The 9,708-nt window shown below is 43.8% G+C and overlaps 1 protein-coding gene across 1 annotated transcript; it reads right to left on the bottom strand.

The window, feature by feature from the left end:
* Nucleotides 1-372: 372 nt before the first annotated feature.
* Nucleotides 373-9,146, bottom strand: LOC126646699 (ATP synthase subunit alpha, mitochondrial-like). The gene is made up of 12 exons (XM_050328182.1): nt 8,801-9,146; nt 7,695-7,773; nt 6,281-6,450; nt 5,301-5,474; nt 5,054-5,220; nt 4,759-4,907; nt 3,672-3,823; nt 3,316-3,540; nt 3,102-3,209; nt 1,515-1,659; nt 939-1,089; nt 373-569 (listed from the first exon to the last, which is right to left on the bottom strand). The coding sequence occupies exons 1-12, from the start codon at nt 8,858-8,860 to the stop codon at nt 482-484; spliced, it is 1,668 nt and encodes a 555-aa protein (XP_050184139.1). The 5' UTR covers nt 8,861-9,146; the 3' UTR covers nt 373-481.
* Nucleotides 9,147-9,708: the final 562 nt, after the last annotated feature.

Raw genomic sequence — 9,708 nt, 5'->3', positions numbered from 1 at the left:
AGCAATTCTAAGAAATACTCTGTCACAGTATCAGGCTGTTAGAGATTCCTGTGAGGTCCAACTAGTTTACCACCACAAGAAAGCCTAAACTGCTTCCCCAGCTGCATGCCTTTCTCAAAGATCAGCTGCCTGGCAAAAAGTATGAACACTGGAAGAGCAACCCTCAGCTCTGTCACGATGGGAACTGCAGTCATAGCCACAGAACCCAACTGCTACCCCTCCTTGTTCATGTAAGGAGAGTTTGATCCACTTGAGGAGTTAAGATGTCCCTGATTTTTCAGAGTCCCTTTAAGTAAGTGTGTGCCATGGGGAGTCCTCTGTGGTTTTAAAGGTGCGAGCAGCCAATCAGAAGGCAATCAGAATATACGAGCCTTTTTACATGGGAACTTTTATTCTCATTGACATCTGTACATTCAAGTCACACATACTTTTAAATCTTTGATGGAGTTGGAGCACAAGAGCCTGGTCTGTTTGAACAGTTTTAAGTTTGTGCCTCAAAAGTAGCCAGGAAACTTGTGACTATTTCCTTCAACTTAGCTTCTGTCTGGTCAGAGATCTTCCCTTCAGTCCTGTTGAAAGAGTTTAGTTAAACTTCTGATGCAGAAGTAGATATATGGTCAATCCCTAAGACAAAGAAAAAAAGCTTCCCAACAAACCTTCCCATTTCTAACAAAATTAGTAAATGAATTAAAGCATTTTTGTTTCATGCATGAAATTGTACCATTAACATAACACCCCTTCTCCATTTTAAGCATCAGCTGGGTTTCCTAAGAACTAAAGTCATGAAGTTGAGCTCTAGACAGCAGGAAGGCTCATTTAACTTCCAGTTCTGGTACAAGCCTGATGTTCTGCGATACACTAAACAGTTCAGTGACCATTATCTGCACTCCAGCCATCAAGTCAATACCCTTGGAATGAAGTAAGATAAATCATCATACCTGATTGTGGAGAGGAGGGCCTGGTGCTGGCTCAGTACATGAGCTAGGAAAGCACTCTCAAATTTAGTGATTTTGCTGGGCTCCAGCTTGTCCAAGTGACCTCTTACACCAGCGTAGATGACTGCAACCTGTTCCTCAATAGCCATGGGAACTGCAGAAAAGAAAGCACTCATGCCATCGAGTAACTCTCACGTCAGGACACATCAGTACTACACAGTCCTTTCTTTGAAAATCAAATGCACATATACAACATGGTTCGAGTAAGTCTGCATTTACCATGTGCACAGAATGGACATAGTAATAATAATGGCCAGTCTTCGCGAGCGAAGATCCGGGGAAGGTCTTTCCACCTTCCAGCCTGCGCATTGGATTTTTTAGGTGAGACACAGTGTGCGCGGAACTGAGCCCACCCTTTAATCCTAAGGTTCATCTGCCGGGGCCAAGCGAGCTTGGACGGTGGCAGCGAGGTCCTTAGGACGTAGGTGGGTTGCCTTATAGTAAATGCTGCCACAAAGACAAATCTCATTAGCAGAAGAGACTTATATGAAATGCACTTGTTAAATTCAAGACACTCACCATACTGTCCTTGTTTGAGAAGCTCTGTCAGACGTACACCACGGTTCAGCAGCTGTTGTGTGGCAGCATCCAGATCAGAGCCAAACTGGGCAAAGGCAGCTACTTCACGATACTGAGCCAATTCCAACTTCATGGTACCTGCCACCTACAACACAAGATACGGATCAGACTGAGTTTGATCACCTTTTAAATGTGTTTAGGAGTTTGCAGATTATCTTCAGGTGACAGTTGTCACAAGTCAGCTTTGCCTTCCATACCAGACAAGTGAATCTCAGTATTCTAACAGATGATTAAATGACTTGGACACAAGACTGGAGGGGATACCAAGCAAGTTTACAGATGACACAAAACTGGGAGGAGCTGTTTACTCCCTCAAAGGCAGGGAGGCCCTGCAGAGAGACCTCAACAAATTAGAGGACTGGGCAATCACCAAGGGAAAGTGCTGGATTCTGCACCTGGAATGGGGCAACCCTGGATGTACATACAGACTGGGGAATGAGAGGTTGGAAAGCAGCACTGTGGTAAGGGACCTGGGGGTCCTGTTTGATGGCAAGTTGAATATGAGTCAGCAGTGTCCTGGCAGCCAGGAGGGGCAACTGTGTCCTGGAGTGCATCAGGCAAAGCATCGCCTGCCAGGCAAAGGAGATGATTGTCCTGCTCTACTCTGCACTGGTGTGGTCTCACCTTGAATACTGTGTGCAGTTTTGGTCACCACAACATAAGAAAGACATTAAGCTATTAGAGAGCATCCAAAGGAGGGTAATAGAGATGGTCAAAGGCCTTAAGGGAAAGCCGTATGAGAAGCAGCTGAGGTCCCTTGGTCTGTTCAGCCTGGAGGAGACAGAGACCTCATTGCAGTCTACAACTTCCTCATGAAGGGAAGAGCAGGGGCAGGCACTGATCTCTTCTCTGTGGTTACCAGTGACAGAACCCAAGGGAATGGCCTGAAGTTGTGTCAGTGGAAGTTTATGGTTAGATATTAAAAAAAGGTTCTTTCCCCAGAGGGTGGCTGGGTATTGGAACAGGCTCCCCAGGGCAGTGGGCACAGCACTAAGCCTGACAGAGTTCAAGAAGAGTTTGGATGATACTCTCAGGGACATGATGTGATTCTTGGGGATGGTCCTGTGCAGGGCCAGGAGTTGGACTCGATGATTCTTTTGGGTGCCTTCCAACTCATCATATTCTGTGATTATATGCATTTCTAAAAATCCCACCTTTTAATAAAAGCATGGTTCCCCCAAAACAGTGACCACTGATATTAAACCTCTTTAATTCCATATATGGAGTAAAAGTATGGGGTTAAGAGAACATTCTCTATTTCTAGTTAGATCAATACCCAGCTCAGCATACTGAAACTTTATCCTACATCTTTATGCAAATACTATTTTACTTTGTCCCCTGCCTCTCTCAACATGCAATGGAAATATCAAAGAGATCCCCAGTTTGTTCTTTTATAGTTTCATAACACTAATGAACCCAAAGCTTTATTATTCCCTCTCTATTCACAACTCTTTAGAGTAAAATGGGTTGGAAGGCCTACGCACTGCTCATCTCTAGCAAGAGGAGGAGCAGCAGTTTCATGCTTACCTGCTTCATAGCCCTGGTCTGAGCAGCAGAACCCACACGGGACACAGACAGACCAACATTGATGGCTGGACGGATACCTTTATAGAACAACTCAGTTTCCAAGAAAATCTGTAGGAGAGAATTCTTTTATTATCTTGGTCAGAAGCCTAGAAGCCTCCTCAGAGACCTGCCAATAAATTACACAGAAGTACACTGGGATGTAAAGAAGTCCTACCTGTCCATCAGTGATGGAGATGACATTGGTTGGAATGTAAGCAGACACATCACCAGCCTGAGTTTCAATGACAGGCAAGGCAGTCAGAGAGCCGCCTCCAAAGGAATCATTCATTTTGGCTGCTCTCTCCAGCAGGCGAGAGTGCAAGTAGAACACATCACCTGGGTAGGCTTCACGACCAGGTGGACGACGCAGTAGCAGAGACATCTGACGATAGGCAACAGCCTGCATGGTATCAAGAAAGGTTTCAGACCTCAGTATCTCATTTAACATTTTGAATTTCTAAACTTGAGGTGATCTTACAGCTACAAACACCAACGTTAGGACTATGAGGCCTATAAACAATGTTTCCTGACCTGTTTGGACAAATCATCATAGATGATTAATGCATGTTTTCCATTGTCTCTGAAGTATTCCCCCATGGAGCAGCCCGAATAGGGAGCCAGATACTGAAGGGGTGCTGCATCGGATGCTGTGGCAGACACTACAATAGTGTATTTCATGGCATCTGGAAAGAATTGGAGACACACACCACTGAGTATATTACCTCATCATGCCTGTAATCAGCAAATACAACACACACGAAGTAATAAGTTGCTGAAGCAAGCCCAGAGAGCATCATTACATTGTTACAGGAAAGCCCACTGTAACATGCCTGTTAGCTCAACTAACTCAAGAAGTTTCAAGAGCAAGTCCATGGCAGCCAATGTCTAACACTCGCAGACTTCTTTCCCATTTAAAATGAAGTTTAAACTTTAATTAAGATACAATTTTGTTCTAGAACTAACTCAGTTTGAAAGTCCATGATTTCCTGGTTGCTGCAAGGCAATACTACCCTTTGTTTCACAGTCCCAAATAAATTATTGTCCTAAAATGTGGGGGGTTTATTTCCTGCTAGGTATGACTCTACTTGACCAGCAGGCAAAGAGGTAAGGTGCCTGATCTCTTGCAAGCTCTGTTACATATGCAGCCTTGGTCAATGAGATCACTGTTTCTGAAAAGGCACTATCATTTAATCCCCTATGTTTGGGCAGTAAAGTCTCTCTACTTAAATTTGTAACTGCCATTCACACTGACTTACATGCATATGAAACACACCAAGTCCATAAATACTTGTAGGCCATAGCTTGTCACCAGGCCTGTGTGACTACCAAGAGGAAGTTCTCAACTCTGCTAAGAAAAAAAAAAGTCCCTGACTTTTCCAGAAGCAATTCAGCAGTTTTGGGACCTCAAAATAATCTTCTAATGCAATGTAGAAAAAATGAGGGGTTCCCCCCCGATACCTAGAAAGGTTCTCATCCACAAAAGCAAGTAGTTCACTTGTTTAATAAAAAATAATTCTGTCTATCGTTGCAGCTAGGAGAAGTCACAACACTATTCAGCATTATAATGAGAACGGGATGTCACTAGTTGCCATACTCAACCATTTTCAAAAATCTGTACCTGCATCAGTGAGCCTCTTCACCAGCTGAGCAACAGTGGATCTCTTCTGGCCAATTGCAACATAGATACAGTATAGCTTCTTCTTCTCATCTGTTCCATCATTGAATCGTTTTTGGTTAATTATTGTATCAATTGCAATTGAAGTTTTCCTGAGTAACATAGAAGTTGATAAGTTAAGCTGCCTACAGTTCTCCCAACCTCTACACAGTTTTGTGTTCAGCTCTGTACACTGGTGCTCACTGCACTCAAGTCTCTGTTCAAGGAAACATTTTTTTGGCTTGGACATTTAACTTACCCGGTCTGCCTGTCACCAATTATCAGTTCACGCTGGCCACGACCAATTGGCACCAAGCTGTCTACAGCCTTAATCCCAGTCTGCATAGGCTCACGCACAGAGATTCTGGGAATGATCCCAGGGGCCTTTAAGCCAACTCTCCTACGTGTCTTAGATGCAATAGAACCCTTAAAAAAGAGGAAAGAAACTGTTGCAGTCTGTATCACATAGATAAAAGCAGAGGTAGTAAACACCTAGTTACACTTGCCTTCCCATCAATTGGATTGCCCAAGGCATCTACAACACGGCCCAGCAGTTCTTCCCCAACTGGAACATCCACAATGGCACCAGTCCTCTTCACAACATCCCCCTCCTTGATCAGTCTGTCATTACCAAATACGACAACACCAACATTGTCGGGCTCCAAATTCAGTGACATACCCTAGGACAAAGATCACATTATCCTGAGAAAACACATACAGATGTCTACAAAAACTGTCACAGTTTAATACCAATGTGATCATTCTACAGTGTAGAATATCCAACATAATCTACCTCAATCTTATTTGTAACAATAGTCAATGTTCTGCATTTATGAACAGTGCATCTATTTTCTTCCATATTGGTTAGAAAACCTGCCTAAGCCTTCAACTTACCATATAATTATACTGAAGCAGTCTAGCATTGTTATTTATCTCTTTAAACAGAACGGAAAGGATAAGCAGGGTTCAAATACAACATTTATCTCTTGCCTAGGAATTGGATGAGGGAAAAGCACTAGCTTGTTCTCTGCCCAAGGTGAGGTAGGTAATTAAAATATTGGAAAAGTTGTTGCAGTACTCTCAGAACAGTCAGACAGTTTTTTAATTCTAGTCTACTCTTAGACCTACAAGAAGTCAGCAAATTGCACACTATTGAAGCAGAAAGGCTATTACTCAACAGTAAACAAAAAAGCCAGTCTGAAAACAAAGAAAAAAATCCAGTGCCAGATTAGTTTTTCTACTTCCTAGACAAAGACACATAGAACTCAAATGTTAGCCAGGAACCAGATACTGGAAGCAAAGTGTTATGAATTCAAAGAATATTTGCTTTTTGCAGTATTATTTCAACTAGTTACTACTTATTAAAGTTGCAATGAAGTTTGCAAGAGGTCCATATGGGTACCTCCAAGCATAGTCTCATTCTCCTTTTAAAGTCTTTTTAAAAATATATTTCTAAGCTAAAAAAACTGCTTTAGCAAAAGTTTACCTTGAGTCCAGAAGAGAATTCAACCATTTCTTCTGCTTGGACATTTCTTAGGCCATACACACGGGCAATACCATCACCAATTGAGAGCACACGGCCAGTCTCCTCAAGTTCAGCAGAGGTGTCAGCTCCCAAAATACGTTCCTCAAGAATAGAGGATACCTCAGCAGAACCTGGAAAGAGATGTTTCACACCAGATTTAGCACGTGAAGTCAAGATATAAATTCAGTAAGTTTGTCTTGAATTCACAGGCCAAGGTGCCCTTTCTCTGGTATGCCACAAGGTCTAGCAAGCAATATGCTAGATGTATAAGATAAATAACAGCTTCTGTATTCTCAGCTAATAAAAGTAGCTTCAACACATCATTACAAGACAGCTTCAATGAAAACATTGATGGCTGTTTAGTTACTAGTTTCCTTCGTTATGTCCTACACTATTAACAATCTCTCCCCCTAGAAAGTAATTAGATTAAATAATTAGTCTTAAGCTCAGAACAGACATGCTCTCTCCACTTGCAGAGCAGTTACTTAGACTGGAGGCATCAAAACACCCTGTCAACTGATTGGTAATCCAAGATCCAAATACATTTAAAGAAACTTGATACATTTAAGAAGCAAGTTGTTCAATATAAGCTGTAAAAATGTATTCTCCCTATTCATCAAATTTGTTTGTCAGGGTACCTCCAACAACCCTTTATTTTCTCAGCTAGGAAATTGTAAATAAAATTGTGAAACTTCTATTTCCTAATTAATGGCCAGCCTTCGCGAGCGAAGATCCGGGGAAGGTCTTTCCACCTTCCAGCCTGCGCATTGGATTTTTTAGGTGAGACACAGTGTGCGCGGAACTGAGCCCACCCTTTAATCCTAAGGTTCATCTGCCGGGGCCAAGCGAGCTAATAATACCTTTAATAACCCTAAACCACTTCAAAAATTGTACGTGAACCACTATCAAAAACACAGCTATGCAGTGCTGCTGTTTTCTCTAAACAGCAAAATGCTGGCAGCAAAGAAGTTATGCTCAAGGACACAAGGTCAAACCCTGGCAGGCCTGGGAAAGTCATCTGTTCCTTCATACTGTTACAAACAAGACAGGAAACTAGAGTTAGAGGCATTTTTTTCAAATAATTCTGCAAGAGTTATAAATATCAGAATAAGATAATTCTGAATCGAATCTTCATGAAGCAGGTAAACTGTGTAAGCTGACACGTGACCACTCCTTAGTTTGGGCATAATTTGAAGTTATTAAAGTGAAGTCTGCTGGATGTGACCATGTAACAGTTCACTGTTAAATACTGTAAGTACATAAATGTCCTCAAGTGTTCTGTCAACTGACACACACACCATATTCAAATTCCGTTTTGTCTGATAGAGCAAGTTCTTAAACCACACTGTTATATGAAGACCTTTCTCAGACTCACCAGTTTTCTGAAAGCACATTTTGGAGGCATGGAGGTTTCTTGTAGAAACAAGTGCTGCACCTAGGGTGTTTCTGGAAATCTAAAATAAGAAGTAATTATTTCAGAAACAGTGAAATTTCCTCAATCATTAAAAAAAAAACCATTAAGAGACAACACACTGACATTTTTTATCATGAGCATATACATTTAATGTGTCTCAGTTTTGAGTTTAGCTCCACAGCACTGCATTCACAAGTTGTAGTTATGGAACCAAGTCCAACACTACTAAGCAAGGACAGATGGTAAAAGATGGCTCTGAATTACTTGCTGCATTTTTCTGCATTGCACTGATGTCACCATCACAGCAATACAGCTGATCCCAAAGCAACATCTCCTCTCGTTTGCCACCTTGGTGCTGAACATCAAATGCTTGGGGCAGAAAGAAATCACTGCACCCCTCATGGTTCTCCACAAGGGAGAAATAAGATTGTGTCTTCTAAGGGTTCACCTTCCTAAAAAAAAAAAAATCTGGTATGGCTAGAACATATACAATAGCAGAAACAACAACAATGACCAAAAAAACCCCTGTGATAATGAATGCAATAAAAGGTTGTAATCCTATGTCCTAAGTAAAGCTGCCAGTGCAGTTCCATGCACCGTTAATGCTCTTTCTCTGAACGCCTGGGCAAACCTCTCCTCCGTTCACCTTCACAAGGGACAGTGGGAACGGGTCGGGACAGATCTTCACACCCTCGCTCTCCCTACAAACACGGGGAAAAAAACCCACTACCTAGAAAAGCTTCACAGCTCAAATCCCTCACCTTGACTGGGATCTAGCAGCTTTCAGACATTAACCTGAACCGCCAGCTTCAAGCAGCATTAGCAGGGAAGGACAAGCCGTCCCCTAGACTTCCCCCCACCCACCTCCAAAGTGAGGGCACCCCCGCTCCCTCAGCAGTAGGTCTGACCCCGCTGACACTCAGCGCTGAGGTGAACACCCCCCCCCCCCAAACTCCTGAGAGTGGAATGCCGCAACCCATCAATGTCACCGCGGCCCCAAAGATGGCGGCGGCGGCCGCCTCCCACCACCACCTCCGCTCACTCCAGGGAGGGAAGAGTGCGCTCACCAGGCCGGCCTGCCGCGGCAGGGAGCGGGCGAGAGCGGCAGCCACGCGGGCGGAGAGCATGACGATGGCGGCTCTTTCGGGGAAGGCTGAAGCAGACAGGAAGCAGCTGCTGGCCCTACGCTTTCTCCACGAAATGGCGGCGGTTCGCTCCGCCTATTTTAACGACGAGACCGCGCTTAGGAGGTGGGGTGACGTGTGGTCTGGAAGTGCTTCTCCCGCCGGTTCCCTCAGGTGTCGTGGTACCTTCCCTCTTTTGCGCCTCTTAGTGATGGGGGAATAGATACGTATTTATATATATATGTAAAAATAAAAAGAAGCTAAACGGTGTTTTTAAAAAAGTACCCTGTTGGGATATGTACCCTTGAAATGGTCCTCGGTGGGCGGAAAAGGCGGAGAGTGGCGGTGGGGTGGGGCTGGGGACAGGAGGACATGAGAAGGGCAGGGGCCGGTGTGAGGCAGAGGAGGTGTGGGTTATGGGACAGGAGCGTGTGTACAGTGTGAGGGGTGGTGTGGGGCAGAGGGTAGTTGAGGAGCGACCCCCTGCTTTCTGGGAGCTATGAGTGCTTGCACTTCTGGCCACCCTGTCTCGATGTAGCAGCTAAATGGCAGAAGAAAAGCGTGACAGAGAAGTGCTGGCATCTCGCCTGTGCTCTGGAAATGGGTAGAAGGGACGTGCTGTGCAGCACCTTGTTGGCTTTTTTTACTGTTACTGACTTGCGGAAACAAACCCCAAAACTCACAAAGAGTATTGAAGCAGGTATGTTTATTTACAGCACTGGGTGCATGGGGGATATCTCTGCCCAGCATGCACACCCATTGCCTTTGTTCAGCTCCTTTTATGCGATATAACGTTATATATGTTATAGGTTACCAGCAATGCCTTAAAGAAATTGAAGAAGCCAATTTAC

Source organism: Myiozetetes cayanensis, unplaced genomic scaffold, assembly GCF_022539395.1.
Source record: "Myiozetetes cayanensis isolate MyiCay16 unplaced genomic scaffold, myiCay2020 scf375, whole genome shotgun sequence".
Taxonomy (NCBI): Eukaryota; Metazoa; Chordata; class Aves; order Passeriformes; family Tyrannidae; genus Myiozetetes; species Myiozetetes cayanensis.
Note: the sequence above shows the minus strand (reverse complement) of the source record. Positions and strands in the feature narration are given on the sequence as shown.